The sequence below is a fragment of the Fusarium proliferatum genome (genome assembly GCF_900067095.1).
Source record: "Fusarium proliferatum ET1 genome assembly, contig: FPRO_scaffold005, whole genome shotgun sequence".
Taxonomy (NCBI): Eukaryota; Fungi; Ascomycota; class Sordariomycetes; order Hypocreales; family Nectriaceae; genus Fusarium; species Fusarium proliferatum.
Genome location: NW_022194794.1, coordinates 2,593,389 through 2,615,689, shown reverse-complemented (window position 1 = coordinate 2,615,689; position 22,301 = coordinate 2,593,389). Strand labels below are relative to the sequence as shown.

At 49.9% G+C, this 22,301-nt stretch overlaps 7 protein-coding genes across 7 annotated transcripts; 3 read left to right on the top strand and 4 right to left on the bottom strand.

The window, feature by feature from the left end:
- Positions 1-1,972: 1,972 nt before the first annotated feature.
- FPRO_11102 (uncharacterized protein) lies at positions 1,973-3,175 on the bottom strand (the record flags this gene model as incomplete). Its single annotated transcript, XM_031232137.1, has 1 exon — positions 1,973-3,175. One exon carries the CDS (start codon positions 3,173-3,175, stop codon positions 1,973-1,975), a length of 1,203 nt encoding a protein of 400 aa, XP_031082105.1.
- Positions 3,176-4,695: 1,520 nt separating this feature from the next.
- Positions 4,696-6,655, top strand: FPRO_11101 (uncharacterized protein; the record flags this gene model as incomplete). Its single annotated transcript, XM_031232136.1, has 2 exons — positions 4,696-4,866; positions 4,919-6,655. The coding sequence occupies 2 exons, from the start codon at positions 4,696-4,698 to the stop codon at positions 6,653-6,655; spliced, it is 1,908 nt and encodes a 635-aa protein (XP_031082104.1).
- Positions 6,656-7,810: 1,155 nt separating this feature from the next.
- Positions 7,811-9,208, top strand: FPRO_11100 (uncharacterized protein; the record flags this gene model as incomplete). Its single annotated transcript, XM_031232135.1, has 1 exon — positions 7,811-9,208. The coding sequence occupies one exon, from the start codon at positions 7,811-7,813 to the stop codon at positions 9,206-9,208; it is 1,398 nt and encodes a 465-aa protein (XP_031082103.1).
- A 1,043-nt stretch (positions 9,209-10,251) lies between these two features.
- On the bottom strand, positions 10,252-14,032 carry FPRO_11099 (putative nuclear export factor CRM1; the record flags this gene model as incomplete). Its single annotated transcript, XM_031232134.1, has 9 exons — positions 10,252-10,489; positions 10,538-11,106; positions 11,158-11,858; positions 11,913-12,681; positions 12,736-13,457; positions 13,516-13,587; positions 13,707-13,779; positions 13,839-13,868; positions 13,967-14,032. 9 exons carry the CDS (start codon positions 14,030-14,032, stop codon positions 10,252-10,254), a joined length of 3,240 nt encoding a protein of 1,079 aa, XP_031082102.1.
- A 1,385-nt stretch (positions 14,033-15,417) lies between these two features.
- On the bottom strand, positions 15,418-16,932 carry FPRO_11098 (related to several transaminases; the record flags this gene model as incomplete). The annotated part of the gene is made up of 3 exons (XM_031232133.1): positions 15,418-15,498; positions 15,554-16,541; positions 16,619-16,932. 3 exons carry the CDS (start codon positions 16,930-16,932, stop codon positions 15,418-15,420), a joined length of 1,383 nt encoding a protein of 460 aa, XP_031082101.1.
- A 754-nt stretch (positions 16,933-17,686) lies between these two features.
- Positions 17,687-18,728, bottom strand: FPRO_11097 (uncharacterized protein; the record flags this gene model as incomplete). Its single annotated transcript, XM_031232132.1, has 2 exons — positions 17,687-18,167; positions 18,226-18,728. The coding sequence occupies 2 exons, from the start codon at positions 18,726-18,728 to the stop codon at positions 17,687-17,689; spliced, it is 984 nt and encodes a 327-aa protein (XP_031082100.1).
- A 911-nt stretch (positions 18,729-19,639) lies between these two features.
- On the top strand, positions 19,640-22,210 carry FPRO_11096 (uncharacterized protein; the record flags this gene model as incomplete). The annotated part of the gene is made up of 8 exons (XM_031232131.1): positions 19,640-19,704; positions 19,759-19,881; positions 19,935-20,038; positions 20,085-20,902; positions 20,949-21,222; positions 21,268-21,443; positions 21,492-21,675; positions 21,729-22,210. 8 exons carry the CDS (start codon positions 19,640-19,642, stop codon positions 22,208-22,210), a joined length of 2,226 nt encoding a protein of 741 aa, XP_031082099.1.
- Positions 22,211-22,301: the final 91 nt, after the last annotated feature.

Genomic DNA, 22,301 nt, shown 5'->3' with positions numbered 1-22,301 from the left:
ATCGTGTCTTGATACGTCTTGAATGACAAGTCCCACCACGAAATCCAAGGGCCTATCACCCAGGTGGCATGACTTGCGAGCCCTGCGTTGCGAGCTGTGCGTCAGATTTAGTTCAAGCTGCTGTGCTTCAGTCATTCAGTCTCCTGGGAGATCATGGAGTCGACTGATCTGCCCGCCTTACATTGATCGATTTGAGGCCATGAAAGCGAGATGAACCAGTGGATGATGACTGAAACCGAATACTGACGCGAGATTCGTCGAGATTGGAAAGAGATGAAAGATGACTGACTTGTTTCTCCACAAGAAGCCAGGCGCCTTTGTTTTGCAGTGCATTGCATTTGCATTGCATGACAAGGCGGGTGTCGTCCTCCAACAGCGCATCCGATTGCCCACTCACAAAGCCCTCAGGACTTGACTCGGACCTTTGGTTCGTTCCGTGTCCTGAACTATTCGGCGAAAGGCGAACAAGTTGTGAAGGCACAATCCTGACTGCAACACGACTATCCAAGCGTACATATCTCGGAATGCTACAAATAGTACGTACTTATCATCTACACGCCTCCCCTGCCATGATACCCTCCATCACGCACGGACAACTCAGCGCCGTTGCGTGCGGCAAGGCGTGGCCCAGGCACACGGAGGGGAGGATGCAACTTCGTGCAGGGGGGTTCGATGATGGGGCACCGTCTAATAGGACGACAAGCTTAAACAGAGATGCAAAGTAGATGGATTTTTTTTCTTTTCTGCGAAGATGGTGTGGATGGTGTGCGCTGGACTCGAGGCTTTGCCGACGGAACGATTGATATCCAATTAGCCAATCTATCTCGCAACTACAACAGCCATTTACACATACCAAGCTATTTACCCAATGCAGAAGGAGTTCTGTCAGGAAATATTTCAGAATATCTCACTTTTGATTTGCTAACATGACGTAGGGAGCCTTTCGCTGTGTAAGCAGAAGTCGCCTCTGAGCTGGGCGACTCATCCCGCCATCACGGACACTGTCGTGTAAGTCCGCCTTCAACGACCGGACATAACCGAGAGACAAAAGCCTCTATGTCTATGCAAATTCCCCTAATCTGCCAAAAATGGAACGCTCAAACACATCTGTACAACTGATTTGATCCCGGTTGATTGACATCCGAAAGTCTCTGTTCAACACAATGAGCCTCCGAGGTCGTGTAACATTCTGCAGCCTGACTGATGATTACCACCGGAATTCCCAGCTCAGACACCTCGTGGCACGGATGTATCATCCAAGCCATTGAGCAGGAAGTGAGCAATACGAATGCTGTGCGGCGTTCGTACAACAGACGTCAAAAGTGGCGCTACCAGCCAATTTCTTGCAAATGTGTCATGAAGAGTATGTGAAAAGGGAAAAGGAGGTGCGTTTTGTCTCGTTATCTAGATACCTTTGTGGTCTCGTTCTGTCTACATAATCCCTAGGATATCACACCATATCATGCTGTCCCTTTCCATTTTCTATTCCAAATGTTCCACCGTAGTTCAGGAATAGATGTATATCATCCCGATGTAACACCGCATGGCACCTAAAAACAAGGTTCGCAGCCAGGCACCCAAACCGGAGGACCGTTATATTGATTATGGGTAAGGGGATTTCATGTGATCCCTCCTCTTCCGCACGCCGTTCCCATCTCGCAAGCCTAGCTGAATAAAGTACAAACCAAAAACAAAGCCCTCGATGCCGAGAACATATGTAAAAACTCAATCTCCAGCAGACCCATTTTCACAAGACAAATGCTTTGACAAAGAAGAAGGAGTAAGAGAAACAAAAAGACGGGGAAACGAGGGGAGAGTAGGGTATATACATCAACCCCCAATGCATGCACAATGTCAGACTAATGCATTGCATATATGCGATTGCTCAATATCTCATATGCGCCGTGATCTGGTAGGAATAGCAGCCTTTTATGCTCATAAGATGCCGTTCCCATCCTGAAATGTGTATCGTCTAGGAGAAGATCTTGAGGAAGCCCCAAATACCAAGGCCACTGAGCACGGGAATCGTCAGGTTATCATCCCAACCGAAAATGTCGACTACTTCACTAGCAGAAGCGACAAAGCCGGACCAGATGCCCATGACGCCGAGGGCGAGGGCTCCAGAGATGGTTGTCTGCTCCTTGGAGACACCAACAGCCTCGCAGATGGTCTTGGGCAGTGAGAGGACGCCCTTGAAGAGAAAGTTCTCGTCGCCAGGGAATGGACCAACCGTAGGGACGAGCCAGCCGTAGAAGAAGTACGATGTGCCAACGCCAACGAGGAAGGCAGCAGTCGAACCAGCAAGAGACTTGCCCCTGCGAAGACGGGGGGTATATCGGCCCCAAAGACGTCCGAAGGTGCTGGCAGCAGTGTCGCACCAGCTGAGCAGGAGAACGCTCATGATACCAACATCCTTAGGGAAACCATAGAGGACGATCCAGGCCCCGAGGAGGTAGAAGATGACACCATTCCAGCCAGAGTACTCGCTCTCGCGCATCAAAGCACCGAGGACCTTGACATAGAGGCGGTTGACGGACGCATATCGGTGCCGAAGCCAGTCAGTTGCGGCGATTGGGATGAGCGCTGACATGAGCCATGGTGTGACTGATGTAGTCTGAGTTCCCGTCACGTAGAGCCAGATAACAAAGAAACCAATCGACACATGGAGCACCTTACGGGGTACCTCGTGCTTGTGTACAAAGGTTCTCCAGTGCCGGTGGATGGGGATAAGGCCCAAGGGACTGGGACTTCGACTAAAGTCACGCCAGGACCATCCCACCGGCGTTGAAGGTTGCGGCGGCGCAAGGTGGCCATTTGATGTCGTGGACTTTCCGTTGCCGTTACTGCTGAGCGCTCCATTAGAAGTCGTCTGCTCTTCTGGAATGGTGTCCTTGGACATCTTGCCCGCCTTAGCAGCAGTGCTCGTGCGCCTCGTCAAGCGCGTCACGGCCTGTGTGTCGATCGGCGAGCGGCTGCGTGTTCGGGCGCGTCGAAACTCGGGGGGCTCGGGTAGATCCTCATCGGGCTCCTCCTCGAGGGGCTGCGGCGTGGGTGTCCGTCTCCGGGCAGCCGAGCGTGTAACGGGGCCCATGTAATCGGCGGCGTCGCGCTCGGATGGGGTGGGACTCGGCGAGATGACGCGGGGTGTCTCTGGGATTTTGGATCGGAATGACATGGTCAAGGAGAATGGTGGGAGGGCGGAACAGCGGACGGCGCCGGCTACTATGCGGCTGAGAGCGTTGAAGCCGGAGGGCCAGAAGGTATTGGGTATTGTAGAGTGGAGATGTTTATCACGGCGCGATGAGCGCACCGTTGTGATGGGTTCTGACGGAGATGAAATTGTGAAGGTGTTGGGGGTGTCGTAGTGAGAGGATCCGTTAGTGGGAATATTGTGTTGCGTTTTCCCCAAATCTAAAAGATGTTGCTCGTGGTCGTCGTGGTCGTGGCTATGTCGTAGATAGATGTGGCGTAGACCTTGGCCGTTATGTTCAAGCCCAAGATTCTGCTGCTGGTGGTGATGGTGATGATGTAGTTGCTGGTTCTGGCCGTAACCCTGACTCGGGCTCACGCTCTGACTCGAATTCCGGTTCGGGGGACTCGGGCTACGTTTTGGCCGAGACTTGAGAGAGTGGTGAGAGTCGAGAGTGTTTATTGAATCCAGATTGATTAACAAGGGTGCAACGGAGGTTGGATCCCCCGCCGCATGATGGGTTCGGAGATATAAGGTATTGATGACCGTGGCCGTGACCGGGGCACGCACACATGTGGTACGGGCTACTAACCTACGGTACAGGTCTTAGATGTACAGGCTTGTGAGAGACTGGGCCGAGTGATGAATTTGCCAATGGGGGGTACTCGACGGGCGTGACTAGGCCGCTGAGACAAGGAGAGAACAGAAGAAAATAGAGAGTCGCGTGACACTGGAAATGAAAAAAAGAGGATACTTGCTAAGACCTAAACGAGGCTTTTCTTCAGGATCGTTGTGTCGCTGGTTCTTGATCAAGTTTGGCGTTGGTTGGCTTTCGCTGCAAGTTGGAGATTTTTCGTCTGGGGCACTTGGAACTCTCCAGATAGTACGTACCCATGTGTGGCGTTGATGTCAGTTCAACTGGAACCCGCACAAGACACCGCCTTTTTCCATGGGTGTTTATTCTAGCATGTGATGATCTACGAGAGGGTCTGTGGGAGCAAAACACCTCGGTCTTGGAGATACGATCATGTAAAAATTGGTAAAAATATTCGTATTGCAGTAGAGTCTGATGGCTTGTGAGGGACCATATAAAATTAAAAAATATAAGATTATTTGTTAATCCTGGCACTCACCAGTCTCAGTCTCCGGCTCTTCCGCAACTGGCCTGATTGCCTCTTGTGCAATATCTGCCTATCAAAATGGCATGTCAGCTGCCGCATTTCAGCCAAATTGAATCATCCAGCTCAGGGACCATCGACTCCCACGTCATTCAGATGGACAAGACATCATATCCAAGTGAGCACGTGCCGTGACAAGACAGAATGCTACTTCAGCCACATGTCGCATTAACTGCGCCACAGATGGCACGTGGTGATAAGATAAAAATTTCAAGAAATGTTTCGCGCAAAAGATGTCAAAGACGGGCCCTCTATGCGCCTTGGATCTGTAAAGACAGACCGTAATAATAATTCTTATATAATTAAAAGACTCGGTCTCGTTCTATAATGGCTTCAGAAAAGGTCAAAAAGAGAAGCCCAAGAGCTTGGGATGCCCTCAGCCCGCCTCTTGCAGAATGGATTCGCGATGCTGTCGCAACCATGGGCTTCAGCCAAATGACACCCGTCCAAGCTGCAACATTGCCGCATTTCCTCGGAAACAAAGATGTTGTTGTTGAGGTATGGTTCTATTGGTATTGTATGTGCGATTGGCCTTCTAACTTCTCTTTAGGCGGTCACTGGCAGTGGAAAAACCCTTGCCTTTCTCATCCCTCTTGTACAAAAACTTTTGCGACTTAGCGAACCCACGAAGAAGCATCATGTTGCTGCGATAATTGTCTCTCCTACGCGCGAGTTGGCTGCTCAGATTCATACTGTTCTCGTCAATCTGTTACAATTCCACGAAGCTTCGGCTGAAATACTCCCACACCTCAAAGGTGACGAAAAACGACCCTCAACTACTGTACCCGCCATTGTCCCCCAGCTGCTCGTTGGAGGCACCACGACTACCGCGCAAGATCTGAGTTTCTTTCTTCGACATAGCCCAAATGTTCTTATCTCCTCGCCCGGCCGACTTGTCGAACTCCTGTCTTCGCCTCACGTCCACTGCCCTCAATCCTCTTTTGAGGTTCTTGTTCTCGATGAGGCCGATCGACTTCTTGATCTTGGCTTTAAGCCTGATCTGCAGAAAATCCTATCACATCTTCCAAAACAAAGAAGGACGGGTCTTTTCAGCGCCAGTGTTAGTGAGGCTGTTGGAGAGATTATCCGAGTTGGTTTACGAAATCCCGTCAAGATCGAGGTCAAGGTCAAGATGAAGGATGGTGGAATCCTTGAAGACAGGAAAACACCTGCCAGTCTCCAGATGGCATATATGGTCAAGCCTGCTAGCCAAAAACTGCCTGCTCTGGCAGAACTTCTTCGCCAATTACCCATTAAACCCCAACGGAGTATTGTTTTCCTGTCAACATGCGCTGCCGTCGATTACTTCCAGCATGTTCTGCCGGCGATCTTACCAGAGGGCTTTGCGCTAGTACCTCTGCATGGAAAGCACCCAGCCAAAGTACGAGAGAAGAATTTTAACCGCTTTCTCAACTCTGTTGCCCCTACAATACTACTCACAACCGATTTGGCAGCTCGTGGATTAGATATTCCTCAGGTTGACTTGGTGGTTCAGATTGATGCTCCTTCAGATCCCAAAGCGTTTATCCACCGTAGTGGAAGAGCTGGTCGTGCAGGCCGAAAGGGCTTGGCTGTGGTCATGTTACATCCTGGACGAGAGGAGGACTACGTGCAATTTTTGGAGATTCGCAAGACACCGATCTCCAAGCTTGAGAAGCCAACTGTTTTCACTTCAGAGGAGGATGCTGTGGCTGCTACAAAGAAGATGAGAGATCTGGTGTTGACGGACAGAGCACTTTTCGACAAGGCTCAGAAGGGATTTGTGAGTTGGGCTCGAAGCTATGGCGCTCATCAGGCAACATCTATCTTCCGCGCAGCCGATCTCGACTGGGCTGATCTTGGTAATGCGTGGGGACTTCTTCGCATGCCCAGGATGCCTGAGCTCAAGGGCTGGAAGGGCGACAAGATGTGCGGTCTCGAAATTGACTGGGACAATTACGCATACAAGGAGAAGACACGCGAGCAAGCACGAAAAGCAGCTCTCGAAGAGGAAAAGTCCGGCGAGAAGAAGGACAAGAGCGACGAGACAAAGCGAAAGCGAAAGAACAACGAGGCATGGAGCGCTAAGCACGAAAAGGAGGATGAGAGAGTAGAGCGCAGGGAGAAGCGACGTAAGCGCCGTGAGGCTGAGGCTACATCTAAGATGACGGACGAAGAGAAGGTTAAGCAGATGGAGCTAAACGAACTCATCGCCGAGGTCCGGAGACAGAACCGCGAAAAGGCTGCTGCTGAAGCTGCGGCGGCTAAGCAGGACAAGGAGGATGAGTTTGCGGGCTTCGATGACTAAGGTAGTTAGTGAGACGAGATAGGAATATACCCCGTTATTTGGCTAAGACATGATTTGGGTTTTTTGGTGTACCTGAGGGTAAGGCAGAATGGGAGTGGTTTGTGTGAGGACGACGTGGACATTGCGTGGCTTGGCTGTGAGAGCATGGGTGATTTATAAGACGCTGGTGACTACTAGGTAGTGACTATACGCGTATAGGTCTTGGGGGATGAATACGAAAATTGAAGCTGAATCCGATGAACGCGTATTGTAATTCCATTGTAGGCGACTCTGTGTGTTTCTCACGGAGTCTTTTAGCAATAAAGAGCAACAAAAAAAGAACTCTAGAGGCGCTCTTCTGTGATAGAGACCAAGATAACTCTTGTACATCTTTTTGGGGACAATATATGATGGCTTCGTTCCTTGTGTTGTGATAGTCTCAGCGGCAGTCCGGCATATGCTGTCTTGGCACCACCACCAAAAAGGCAAGATACCGATTGGAGGAGCGGAAATATGAGGTTAAAACATTTCTAAAACGGTTTAAGTCTATTCAAATCATCTGTCACCTACGCAATAGTCCACGTAACGTGGCCCCCTTGTAACCCTTCTAGTATATTACCGTAAGGCTGATAGAGACAACGGGCTTCTATTTTGAGCTGGACAGAACTCTTGGTACCGAAAGCGAAAGCTGGTTAATTATCACCAGTTTTGGAGTTTAAACCACTAAATATGTCGTTGATTGCTCTTGATAAATTGGTTATGTCTTGGCTCATAAGATGGGTCATGCTTAGCTACCTAGGTAGGTAGACCTTCTTTCACTTCCCTTAGACTGGCTGTCCACTTGCATGACTAAAAAGTTACTGACGGTTTCGGAATTATTCCAACGTCAACACTCCGCTTTGTCAACAACACGTCCATCGATGATCACCACTGAAGCCACAAGGAATAAACAAACTTCTCCACTGGGACAATACGACGAGCAATACGATTAGAGTCTCCGAACTAAGCTGCCAACCAATCAGGACTCACGCTTCATTTAGAGCAAAAACACACCAGGACTAGCCAGGACAGACAAACAAACCATGGCTTGTGCCTGCTGATCGAGAACAACTCTTTTCGCCCCCTGACCACTCCCACTCTCACCCTCACTCCCCCTACCTCATCTATCTACTTCCGATGCCTCCGAGGACCTCCGGTTCCGGTTCCGGTTCCGGTTCCCGCTCCGGCGCCGCTAATGCCAAGCTCCGCCGGGCACATCGCAAGTCCCGGAACGGCTGCTTGGAGTGTAAGAGACGGCATATCAAGTGCGATGAGAACCGTCCTGCCTGTAGTAACTGTGTCATCAGTGAGAGGACATGTTCATTTCCTGCTCAGCCTACTCCCGTCGCTGCGCCAACTCCGCCAGAGCAGCCTGTGTCTTCTTTCAATGAACCTCTGAGTACCTGCCAGGTTGAGAGTCCTGCTGATAGCATCTCGAGCACTGCAGCCTCTCACCGGCCTTCTTCGATACCGCCTCCGTCATATCTTGCACCAAATTCTAACTTTGGCTTCTCATCGAATGTTGACGGCGGCGCGCACTCGACTTCTCTACCGTCCTTCACAGAATCGTTCGCTGCTGCAGACTTGTCTGAGTCGCCTCTATCAACTTCACTGTCAGACGCTCTTCCCACACCAACCTTTACCAACAAGCACCTCATACTATTACATCACTTCCGCAAATCTCTACTATTCGATGTTGACAACGTCGACGTCATCATAGACCTCGCCCTCGACTGGTCATCAGAAGCTCCGTACGCTCTGGACCAGCTCCTTGCTATATCAGCAGATCATCTTGCCATGACTCTTGTCGAAACTTCAGCTGAAAGTGCAGCTTCTTGGAGACGCGTCGCCACCGAGTTGCAGACTCGGGCTCTTACCCACTTCAACAGAGACAGCCATGACACTGCCAATTACGAGTCTCGCTTCGTTCCGCGTTTCCTGTTCTCGTCCTTGCTGAGCCTACATATGCTTTACGACACACTTACGCAGTATCGAGCCACATTTCACGTCTTTATAGAAAGATTCTGTGACTCTGTCTGCCTTCATCGCGGCGTGAAATCGAGTTCATCGCCAGGCTACCAAACTCTTATCAGGTCTCCTCTAGCGCCATTCTTTCTAGGTGTCAAAAACGCAGCAGAGCTCGGCGACAAGGGCGATGAGTGTGCCCCTCTCATATCTCTCATCGAAAACTCTGATTTGAGTCCATCAGCCGTGGAAGCCTGCAGTACAGCCGCTCATACATTACAATGGGCTTTCGATATTCACAGAAACCTGCCCAAGAGTATAAACGTACAAGCTGCCACGGCATTTCCGGTTGTTTTGAGTGATAGTTACGTAGAGCCTGTTCGAAAGCACCGCCCCGAAGCATTGCTCGTCTTGGCTTATTATGGTGTTCTCCTCCACCGATGTCGACATGTCTGGTTGTTTGGCGATTCAGGCGCGTTCCTGATACATTTAATTGCGGATCATCTTGGGAGCTACTGGAAGGATGCTTTGCGATGGCCACTTGAGGAGTTGGAAAGGGATCAAGGATGAGAAGGTTGGCAGAGGATAAGGCTTTGGTCCTGATCCGTTCACGTTCAGAGGGAAGACATTGAGAGGCTTTCACAGGAGCAATGCTATATACAAGCAAGCTCGTTGAAGCACAGCATTCGATAAGGCAACAAAGATGCCGCTGATCTTAGGTCACAGACCTTCGCACCACCACCCAGAGAGTCCGATCAGTCATGCCAAGATATTCAAGGACGTGATCCTTTAGAAGTCTTTCGGGGGGCTATCAAATACCGACCAAGGTCAGGCTAGCCTATTTCAAGCCTGACCTAGATTATCATAAATTTATATGGGTGGCTTTGGTGGCAGGAAAAGATACCATTTCGAGGGACAATGATCTAGAGTCTTTCGATAAACCAGTTAAATCACTTCGCAAACACTTCCATCTGTGACAGTCCCATCAACACACTAACTATCTTATTTCATTTCACGGACAAGAGCACACACTCAACTGATGAATGCCATCTCATCTTCTCTGCACGATTATCCATAGTGTAAGCTATAACGATATCTACATGAGCCCAGCCTGCTTCCCTTCCTGTGAAAACAATACAATACTCTGAATTTTTGCATGTCAATTCTCTTTATTTTATTCATAAAAAGGCGGAATGGTAATATCTCGAGCGTTAATGTCGTCAAATCAAAAGTCAAACAACCGACTGCAGCGAAAAACTTCAACCAGGGCTCCTTGATCTTTCTCACACTCTCTCTTTGTTTTTTCGAAGTTCCTCCCTTGAGACTTCCAAGGGCAGAACGGATCCAGACAAGGGCTTTTTTGCTTTTTTTTGCGCCGCCGGGCAAGGCGGATGGCCACTCTTCTATGGAAGGAATATGGTATCATAACAGGAAGGAAATTGGGCGTGGACGAGATGTCGAGACATGCATGAGATGAGAGATAGGCCGCTAGGTTGCAACTTGAGTGCAAACTCTCAGAGGCCGTAGAATTCCCAACCATCACCAGCCGCATCCGTCGGTCCCGCTTCATCGGCGGCATGGGGCGCAAATTCAGTCCGAAGTTCTTCATTGAGTCATAGCTCCTCATCTTCCAGCTCAGAGGGCTTGAGAAGACCACCAACCTTCTGTCGTCGTTCCATATCAGCGGTCTTGGCGTCCTGCTCCTGTTGTTCCTTTTCGACAATGAAGAGCTCAGCGTTGTCGCCAGCAAACTCCTTGAGGGAGACGAGGAAATCACGGAGGTTGAGTCGGAATTTGTCGTACTGCGTGTTAAGCGTGAACAGGCCTTCGACAAAACTTGTGATTTGGTTCCTATATAAAGATTAGCTTAGTGACATGGAAGGCAGAGCTGATACGTACGCTTGCAGGTTGCGGAAGGCGTTTTGTAGGAGGTTAGCTACGAAGTTGGCGACAAACTCTCGGTTGTCAGTTCCAGCTGCAGCCTGATCGGGGCTGTAGATAGGACCCTGGATCTTAGGCTGAGATCCATCGGCGGGGTTGATATAGTAAAAGAGCTTCATCAACAACATGGATTGTGTCTTAAAGCCGGCCTTGTGATCGTTATCGGTAACAACAAAGAACACGTCCTGGAGGATGGTGATGAAGAATCGCTGGAAGAAAGCGTTGGCCGTCTGCACATCAGTCTTCTCAGCAATGTTGTTGATCAGCTCCAGAGCCATGTTAAGACCGGCCGCCTCGACATCTCGGTTGTCATGCTTGAAAGCCCATGAGCATGAGTCGATAACAAACTTGAATTGGTTGTTGTCGAGCTTGAGCAGGGCAGGGAAGCAGTGCAAGTTGATGGCTCGGAGGAGGTTGAAGAACTCGACTCGGTGCTCGGGGAATTCAGAGAAGTCCTTGTTGATCATCTCCAGAGTGCACTCGAAAACATTCTGCATGATAGTAGGAACTTGGTCCTCCATCAAAGCCTGTTACTCGTTAGTATTAAATCCTGCAAATATACATAAGGGAATACTGACAGAAAGCTTGGTGATAATAGTAGAGCAAGCCTTGAGCACCTCGGCATCTCGGGCGCCAGGGACGTTGCGGTTGTAGTCAACAAGAACAGATTCGAGCAGAGGAGGAACCATCTGGGCACGGACGGCCTGAAGATCCTCTGCCTTATCGACGTACACCTCAATGAGCTTGAGGATCTCCTTCTTAATGGTTCGGAGACCTCGGACCTTGGGCATCTTGGTAGCGAGTTCGCCATCGCGAGCCACAGCCTCAGAGATCAGTGTACTTGTGGCGTTGTACATCTGAAGCATGTCATGGTAGATGCGGCCGATCTGGGGATAGAAATAGGACCCCACAGATGAGCAAGCAGACACATTTGTCTTCATGATGTTTCCAATAACCTTGATAGTCTCGGCATCCTGGAGGATAGTTGGGTTCACTGTTGCCTGCTTGATGATCTCATCCCAGGCTGCGTTGGGGATAGCCATCAGGTCAGCAAGGAGTCTCTCCTGCTGGTGCTTGTTGCCCTGGGCGGCAACCATGTAACCGCAGGCCTCGTAGAAGGTGTGTACTTGTTGAGGTGTCAAGTCGCATGTGATCTTGCCCATATTTCGAACAATCTCCTCAATGAAAGGCTCCTGCTCACTGGGTTGCAGGGCTACAAAGTGACGTCGGCACTGGCGGGCGATCTTGATGAACGTATCGCAAGCCATGTCCTGGACACCTAAACCAATGTTGATTAGCATTTTAACAGTCAGCTCAAGCTGTTTTCACATACCCTCGTGTGACTCGTGCATAAACTCGAACAGCTTGTTGACAACTGTCTTAAGGAACTTCCAATGAGCCTTGAGGAAGCGGGGGTACTGTCCGACGATGTACATAATATTACTGGCGACGACGGCCTTGTTGTCCTTGCCTCGCTTCATTTCAGTAAGACCGAGGAGGTCCTTAATAACAGTAACAAGGAACCTCTTCTCTGTCTCCTCGTTCATTGCCAAAGAGATCGAGCCGATGGCCCAGCAAAGAACGTTGCAGTTATGCCAGGACCACTCGCTTCCGTCGACTTGTCGAGCGAGCTTCTCGGTCATGATGTTTTCTGTGTCGACCACGTCCAAATGTGTCAGGTAGACCAGACACTCTCGAATCGTCTTGTAAAGTTGCACTGTGTCACTCTCCTTGACGAATTCTCGGACAATTTCACCCTCGTCGTTCTCAACAATCAAGACTTCCTCGGGACGGACCATCTTCTCGATCATAACGACTCGAAGGTTCGAGAGGACCTCGTTGTATTTATGCTTTCGAAGAGGGTAGTTGTTAAGCATCGTAGGGTTCGGGGCGCCGCTTCCGGACATTCCTGCGCCAACTGCCATGAGAGGGTTCAGGTCGGTCATGGGGAGCTGCTGCATCTCCTCGTAAAGCTCCTGGACAAGCTTGAGCCAATAGTCGAGGCAAATCTTGAAAATTTCTCGATCATCGATCTGCGATATCCTAATAAGATAGTAGTGACCATGAATGAGGAAATCGCGGTTGGGGAGTTTCTCGATAAGCTATCATAATTATGTTAGATTCGTTCGGATATCAAAAAACAGCACAAAACCTACATTCAAGTGCATTCCGAAGAAATTGCAAAGGAAGAGAGCCAGATTTTGTATGAACTCCTGATCCCTCGAGTTGCTGCTTGGATATGTGCTCTTGAGATCAAGAGAAACGGGAATGATGTTAGCAATGGTAGTCAAGGTCTCGGTGAACATCTTAACAAGCTGCTCGTCGTAAGAGTTGGGCTGGCCGGGGCCGCCAGTCTGAAGGCCACCAATCTCAGTAAGGCACTGCATGGTGACGTTGCGGAACTCCGGCGTCGAGAGGAAACGGGTTCGCAGTGTCTCGATAAGCGGTGTCTCGAAGATGTATCCCAAGGGGATCCAGTTGCAGAATCGCAGAAGGGTCTCGAGGGTCGCCTTGATCAGACTAGGCTGTGTGGCCGTGTTGAGGACCTCCTGGCAGAGGTTGAAGATTTGCGAGAACTCGGCGCACATGGTCTGCTTGAGGTTGCGTGTCTTGGTCGATGTCATCTGCTCGGCTGAGTAGTCGAAGACTTCCTCCGAGAGCAAGCGAAGAATGATCATGTTGTTCTCGCAGATGGATAGATTGGAGTGGCAGGACGAGATGATTTCGTTGATAAAGGTAGGCCAGTTGTGAGGCCACTCCTGCTTGAGGACGGAAACGAGGACGAGGTTAAGCTTGTTGAGCAAGGTCTTTTGCTGGCGCAGCGACTCTTCGGTGCTCGAGCACTGGATAATGAACTGGACGATGAAGTTTCGGATTCCTATGAGTTACAGGTCGTCAGAGTTGGTTGCTAAGCTGTTATCGCGGTGAGTACGGACCTTGGCACTGCTCCCGAGGGAGGACCTTCCATCTTGTCAAGATCACATTGTCCAGAACCTGCAGACCCAAGTCTGTCAAAATTTGTCAGTCGAGTGGATTCACAAGTCAAGTATTCGCAAAGATCGAAGGGAGGAGAGCTGGCTTGGAGGCAGCACAGCATGGGAAGTGGCGCAAAGCCGAGGCTACACACATTTGGTTTGAGGGTACTGCGCATCCGAGAGGATCTTGTCGACCATGAGCCACGCATCGGGGTCTTCTTTGAACTGCAGCTCAAGTCAGTAAAAAGCTGTACACCAGCCGAGAGCTAGATGTCTGTACGAACCTGGTTGAGAGCAGCTTGGGCGGCTTTTTGCTAGACGGTTAACGAGGCCGAGTTAGCTATCATTCCTCACTCATGTCGACGCGCGGGGTCCACGGTTGGTAAAAACCGACGCCCAGAAGACTGCCTACCTGCTCACCGCGCCCCTCGTAGAAGGAGCGGACGAGGACGTCCAGCTCTTCAATGGAGGCGGCCATTTCGTGTGGTTATTTCGGGTTCACAAGAGGATCGTTAGGAGGTGGGAGAAAGAGGTTGGCGGTTGGAGGTGGTGGTTGTGGTGGGCGAACGAGACGAGGTGAGGCGGGGGGAGAGAAGATCCAAGCAAATACCAGCCCCAGGCAGATATAGATCAGAGAAGCAGTGGCGCAGCTAGCTCTCTATAATAAGAGAAGAGAGGGCTAGAGACGGAGATGGGATATGGCGATGTGAATATTTGTCGGGGTTCGCGTGGGAAAAATGAAAAAGAGGAGAAATGCAAAGTTCGGCTTTGGTAAAAGCAAACTAAGGCAAGGCAAAGTGGACGACGTCGGTGAGGTGAGGTGAGGTGTGAAGAGATGGTCTGGACGGCTTGAAGTGGACGAGAGTGGAGTTGAAGGGGAGCAAAAGCACTGTGAATACAGTACCTTTAGTGGAGTACCGAGCACAGAAATGCCCCGCAGCGTAGCCTGCCTGCGTCACTGCGCTATAACTAAGGTCCTTAAGGTAAGTTCCAGTAACCACCAGCAACCAGGTCAAGCTCTGAGCTCCTGTCCCTCGATCTTAACAGACTGGATCCCTATATCCGTATGTCTCACACTGAGGGCGGTTTTGTCAGCAGCGGGGCTTGAAAATGGGAAGTCTGATGGAGGGTTGCCTGTCATGTCATGTCACTATCACATCAATGTATCTCTACCTTGATCCGTGACGGCGGTTGATGCTGTCACTGCGCATTTCTCATACCAAAAGCGAACCCAGCTAACGGATTGTCGGACCCATGACGCTGGGATCTTTGTAGCGGTACTTGAACTTACCGAAACTCCCCAGCCTCCCGGCGCATAATTAATCGATCGATCTCATGATTCGCTCTGGGTTTGACAACAGCGCGTGTTTGTCAATCTTGTACAAAAGCTGCGAGCTGAAATTACCGCATGCGGCTACCCGAATCACGATCGTAATCTGACATGGCTTGATGATAACGACCACGAACCAAACATATCCAGGACTGTCTCCTCAAGCATGTTCATATTTAAGCTGTCATGAAGTGTATGTAGCGTTGATGTTCTGCATAAACGAGAGAGATATCGCACCCTTCATGACAGCAGACAACATCACCAGGCATAAAATGATAGATCACAAAACTCAACGAACCATGGCTAAACACGTCGGTTATCAATGTATCATATTTTTTCAAGGCTCGCTCTATCGACAAAAGACAATACTGGCCAACCCTCTATAGTTGGCTCCATTTGTATCCAAATATCCATACATGGCCAGCCATAGTTTCATTATTTAACTTTTTTTTTTTTTGCATAAACGGCCAGGAGCTGGCAATGTGCCGTCTTCTGGCCATCTTCAAGCGATGTTGATATTCGTCCATTCTCTTTCAAGCCTTGTAGCCAACCTCGAACAAGCTATCCTTAAGAGCGCTGAGAGCCTTCTCGATGTGGTTTCGGCTGGGGTCAAGCTATCAAAACTATGTTAGCAGGTTATCTGGGGTGAACAAATCCAGATACACTTACAGCACTGACTCCCATATGGCCGAATCGGATATACTTGGGAGCAATAGCCTTGTGAATACCACCAGCAAAGACAACACCCTTGGCGGCCAACTTGGGCAGAACATCAGCAGCGCCAATGCCATCGGGCAGGTAAATAGCAGTCATGGCGTGAGCCTGGTCCTCAGGCTTAGTAGCAACGACCTTCAGGCCAAGGTCGGTAACAGCCTTCTTGACCTTGTTGGAGACCTCGATGTGGCCCTGGAATCGCTCGGATAGGGGCTTGGTGAAGATCTGAGTAAGGCCAGTGTGGAGGGCGTGAATGAGCTGAGGAGAAGGAGTAGCGAAGTAAGAGGGCTTCTTGGCCTCGTAGTTCTTCATGATGGGTGTCCAGTTCTTCAGGGAGGCGAAGTAAGCGGGAATGGGAGTCTTGCGGTTCTCAAGAGCGGCGGCGACAGCTCGGCCGCTGAAGAATGAAATGGAGAGACCAGCGGGAACACCAATGGCCTTCTGACTGGCAGTAACAACACCATCCAGACCCCACTCATCGAAAGCGATCTCTTCACAGGCAACACTGCAGACACCATCGACGATAACGAGAGTCTCGGGGGAGACACGGCGGACAGTAGCGGCAAGGTTCTTGAGCTCACTTAGGACACCAGTCGATGTGTCGACGTGAGTTACTGTGAGGATCTTGTAATTCTTCTCAGAAAGAGCCTTCTCAATCTCGGGGAGCTGAGGTCGGCCGCCAACTTCACCGTCGAGCTTGGTGACGTTGGCACCGTAGGCGCGCAGGCAGTCGGCGAAGCCATCGCCAAAGTATCCAGTGCTGAGAACGAGGGCGTTCTCACCGGCCTCGACAAGGTTGGCAGCAACAATATCCCATCCCAGGGTACCGGAACCGGAGATAACGTAGGGCTGGGCGGAGGGGTCGGTCGATTGGAACAGCTTGCGGGTCAGGGTAAGGGTCTCGCCGAAGGTGTTGACGAAGCCGGGGCCGACGTGGCTCTCACTGTGTGACAAGTATCAGCAAACGAGATATTATCAATCACATCACGCGGACGTGATCCAAGTCGCATTGTATCGTACCTGTAGTGGCCCATGGACTTGAGGACCTCATCATCGAACTCAATGGGTCCGGGGATGAGGAGAGTAGCGTGTTCAGGTTGAGAAGACATGGTGGTTGTGGTTGTTGAAAGACGACGAGCTTGAGAAGGAACTGAAGCTTGAGCAGGAGAAGCCGCGGTATAAGAAGAAGACGACAAGTGACCTGAGACGAGAGAGATCCTATCGGCCGACGCAGATGCAGTTCCAGCGGCCGAATACGTCTTGAAGCCCGCCGAAGAAGAAGAGGGGCTCTCGGCGGACAGCTCCGGAGCGCGGGGCACCTTTCTCCCCTCCATTGCAAGTGCCGATCTTAACAGGCTACGACTGGCTGATGCGCCTACCCCCACTGCCACGGACGACAACCGCTGAAGGGGCGCCAGGTTGACTGCCTGAGGCCTTCTGAAAGGTCGGGTGTGCTCTTTTTTTGCGGTGCCGCAAGCAAATGTGCCTGCAACGGAAGAAGGCCGAGAGGATAGAGAGCGTCGGTAGGCTTCCGATTCGGGGCACAGAAGCCGGGTTTTTCGGGTCTATGAAGCACCGAGATATAAACGTCACGCAACCAAGGGTTTTTTAAGCTGTAAAAAGGCGATTTGAGGTTGTTGATTCAGAGTTATACGAATTGCCTCAGGGGAAGACGAAGAGGGAACTTCGCCTAGGGAAATGCGCTGAGTGTTCTGACTCTAGCCCCGGAATCCCCTGTCTTCCGTCCCCGTTTTTTGCTTCTTTCAGCACAGCGAACGGAGCTTTCTCACTGTCGTGTCCAGGTTAGCTCGGGCTATGTGAGGCCGCTACCGGAGTGAGAGGTTTTTGAATTGGGTGGACGATGATTCGGTCATCTCTCGGGATCTTGAACCGATTATATCGAACCGATATTTTTATATGGTAAGCGTTTCCGCTGATTCGGGACGTAGAATATCGAATGATGTTAATTATCATGATGGAGTTGCGAGCGCTCTACGGGAAGGGTCCCGATCTAAAGTAACAGAATATGTAACAAACGGTTGACCGACCGAATATGATCAATACCCACGGTCATTTTGAACAAGACCCTCATGCAATACCCTTATAAAACTCAAACAACTTCTCTGCACCATCTTCCCATTGAACGTCGTTCTGTAAATGATGCCCTGCTCCCTCAACGAATTGCAATCTTACACCATCTCGCTTGTCATTTCCAGCCTCACGGTAAAATCTCGCTGTCTTCTCCGTCACGGGACCTGTCATGAGCTTATCTTGAGTACCTGCCATGACGAGCACCTTTTCGCCGCTCGCGCCGTCATTGCGAATATGACTCAATATGTTTGATGGCGACGTGAAGCTGTACATCATGCTGAAAGGCCACAAGTAACTCTCATAGCGGTTCATATGGCGTTGGAACGGGATGACGGCTGAGAGAGGGAACTTGTCGCCAAAGAAGGCTCTTTGAGTGAGCTTTGGGTGTGAGAGAGGTGAGTTGGAGTGCCAGAGATGGAAAATTAGTCGTATTGTGAACCATGGGTCCATCTTCCACCAATTCATATACACGCCCATACTGTAATTGTGTTAGTTTCCTGACATGAGCTTCGAGGTCGGTATTTATCTTGACTCACGATCCAAAGCCTGGGACTGCACCCAGCAAAGCAAGTGCTTTCACATTAGCCAATCCATCGCTAAGAGCACCTTGGCTCAAACCACCACCGCTTGAATGTCCAACAAGCATAACCTCACTCTCTTCCTTCGTCTGCACCCACTCTATAGCCGCAACGAGATCAGAAGTCAAGGCACTTCGAGGCGTTGCAAAAACCATGCGGAAATACGATGGATGCCATGATTCGCCGTGACCGCGCAGCGAGACTGCATAGCATTGGACACCGCGTGCTGCTAGATATTGCATGTATTCTGTCCATACCCACGCGCAGCCCATGCCGCCGTGGCAGAAGACTATAGGAGGGCCATTGAACTTGTCGGCGATTGATGGGGTGTTGGAGAGGACTTCGATTCGGCCTTGGGGTGTGTTTACCCAGTGACGCTCGAGGCCTTCAGGCACTGGAGATGGAGGTCCCGAAGGTCGAGTATAGTGAAGCCACTGGTAGCTGAGATGAAAACCGAACATTGGTGGTTGCTTATTAGGCCGTGTAAGTCGAGCTTGTTGGTGTTGTGTTATGTACGGAGGTGAGCATGATGACTCAATGCATGGGTATTGCTCCCCTCTTATACAAATCCAACCTACCACTCAAGACTTCAATCAAGCTTAAAATAAGCACGAATAGCAAGGGATCTTTCTTCCGTAAAGATCTTGTTTGTCACACATGCAGAAGCTCAGCCTGCAAGCCACCAACTTAGCCCATAAGCTTCAGCCTTCAGCCGCTCGTTAGCCTGGTCCATCCCAAAGCAGCTCGTCGGAAGAATCAGGAATGAACTTGAGAATGCCTAGTAACTTCGTGTCTTGTGGTCTAAAATAATTATTTCTTGCTGAGTGGTGTCTTAGGTGAGGCCAAAGGGAGTAATCGTGGGTATCGTTATGGTTGAAGACAGTATGTGTCAATGTGCTTCTATCATGACAAGCTTATGATAGACTATTTTAAACATCAATTCGCAACACTGAGGTACCATATGCCTTTTGCAACGTTGTATCATTCGGCTTTCGTAACACTAGAGACCAGCTTCAATCCCTGCCTTGAATCACAGGTCGCCATGTCAATAGAATCGATCTGCTTCGTGACCATTTTTGTATTACAGGCAATAGTCGGACTTTGAATTAACATCAACGATTTACCTAACGCAATCAGGAACAGTAGACGATCAACTCCGCAAGACCAATCGTCTAGCAATACCCACACGTTCTAGAATACTTCCATTCCTACCTGTCGGCTCTGAGTTCCTATCAATCCCTACCCCGCTCTCTCTGCGGAAACCTACCCGTCAAGTATGGAGAGTCACAAGGATGCCATTGTTTTGTTCATACATCAATATCATTGCCATTAACCATTTCTGTGCCTCTTTTGTGTTTCAATCCTAAGGGTGATGTCATCGTCTACAAGAGCTAATGCTACCAGACCAAATAATGCAAGGAAGCGTGTTCCCAAAGCGTATGTTCTTATCTTGACGAAATGGGTTCAACAACTGACTTGGGAGATTATCAGTTGTGTAAGGTGTCGAGATCAGAAGATTAGATGTTCTGGATCGCAGCCATGTCAGCAGTGTGATAAGAGGGGGTCAGTGTGTCAATTCGATGATGAATCACGTAAAGTTGTCGTTTCGAGAGGGTTCGTCGATGCCAAGAACTGTTGATAGAGTCATACTTACACACCTCTTCCAGGTATATCAACCGTCTCCAAGAGAGGTTGGCGGCCTTGGAGAGCAAGTCAGAAGAACGCTCCCTCATTGAAGCTACGACTGGCCGGTCGAGGAGCACCGATCTGAGTAAGTCTTTGTTGGTCTCCGATCGGCCTTCTACTAAGAGTACCAGGCGGTCGTATACCACTTTCCACCGAGAACAACGAGATCCCAGAACAAGCAATCAAGACTTCAGCGTCAATATCACCATACGGAACCGGTGAGGCACAAGATCAACGACAGCTCAATGGTGAAGGCAAAGCTCCCCTCACGAATCCTTTAGCCTTCCACACTTATGACTTTGTTCCAAGCGTCACAGGGCACATCCGTAAGTCCATACTCACTTGCCCAAAGAGCCGGTATCTCGAATTGAGTATTGACTTATCGTCAGTTTTCATGGGAACATCATCAAATTGGTCCTTCAACAAGCGAGTCTTGACCATGACACACGAACGTGTCAAGGGCCGTCCATTATCAATGCACAACTTGCACTTCGCCGGCACTGAGGGAAAGGTCTTTGATCTGAAATGGGACGGGACTAGAAAGTTTACATCGCAGGATGTTCCCGACACATCTGCGCTGCCAACTAAAGACTTTGCTTTATATCTCATCAACTCGGTCAAGTTCCACTGCGGTTGGCTTTACAGCCTATTCGACGAGGACATCTTCATGGAACGCTTCCGTCGGTTCCATGAGAACCCTACGGAATATGCGCGTGCAGAACCTTTGTGGTTCGTTCACTACCTTCTTGTCCTGGCTTTTGGGAAGGCCTTCGTGGTTCAGTCAACCAAGTCAAGACGACCTCCTGGTGGTGACTTCTTCATACAAGCCATGAAGCTCATGCCCGACTTCAACTTCTTTGATTGTGATATAATAGAGGAGATGCAGGTTCTTTGCTGCGCTGCTCTATATCTTCAATCTGTGGATCACATACAACAGGCATATCGTCTGGTAAGCAATTGGCTCTTTACATATGCATAGTAACTAACGGCATCAGGTTTGCTCCGCACTTCGTCATGGTCTAGAACACGGTATACACACTGAGATGCAATCTGATTCTCTTGACGCAGCTTACGTACAGAGAAGCCGACACATGTTCTGGACACTCTATATCCTCGAACGCCAGCTGATTTCGCTTCTGGGACTTCCGTTGAGTATAGCCGACGAGACGATAAGCGCACGCTTTCCCGACTTTCCAGGCCAGCCGCAAAAGTTAGAGGCACTGAATATACATGTTGACTTCTGCAGGGTTCTTGCAAAGATAAATCAGAGTGCGTATTCTTGTGCCACAGAGACATGGTTACTAACGATCGCAGCTGTTTATGGCCTTGAAGGAAAGCTCGACAGTCGATACCTCGGTGCTACCCAGTCCGTTCTCAAGAGTATCGCTACCGTGACAGAAAGATTGAACAAGTCTTTTGAGATTCAGGCAAGTGAGGGGATGGCTGGAATATCACGAATATCAGCACATCTCCATTTGATGCAACACCAAGTAAGCTCGTCCGTCTCCCTCTGACTGTCAGCTTTCTAATGGAACAAGTGCATCATTCTCACTACAAGGCCACTTCTATACACGTTCCTGCTTTCCAGGCTTGGTCACTTGGAGGTAGCTTTGATGCATTGGCTACAATCAGAGAGTGTGAAAGGGCTAGTCCAAATGTGCACCGAGTCTGCTCAGCAGATTTTGAGGATCCTCTCCAGTCTTTCTGAGCAAGGGCTCTTAGGTAAGTTCTCTGGCCCCAGCATTTATTTGGGCGTGTTACTGATGCTCATATAGAAACATTCCTGAGATTCGATCAGGACGCCGCTTTTACCGCTACAATTGCACTGCTCATGGCCGCTGCGATTGACTCATCGCTACTACCAGACCACACTCCCTGGACGCAACGCGCCTACGGTCTCTTCGACGAGATGAACTCGAGAGGCAATCTCGTAGCTAACATGGTTGCAGCTGAACTGAAGCAGCTGGAAGACTTACTCAAAGGCTTCCTCGCCAGCAATGACTCGAGACCTGTGGTTGCGACACAGGGTCCAAACACGCCTCGGCAGGGCTTTATGAATGACATAGACAGTGACACAGGCTCTGTCACCGATTATGCCGAGCCGTTTAGTATCGAGCCGGATGATGACTTTGGATTAGGGCTAAACTATGAACTTAGTGCGGAACAGCTGTTGAACATTGCTAATTCGCTGGATATCGATAGCTTAACATGGCCGTGGCCGGAGGATCCTATGGCTGAAGATGTGGACGATGTATGAGTATCGAAAAGGGCAACTTTAATACAATCCGTATAATTGGGGTTCATTGTTTGACTTCTTGCATCGCTGGGCAGCATGTTCAGTTCTCGTC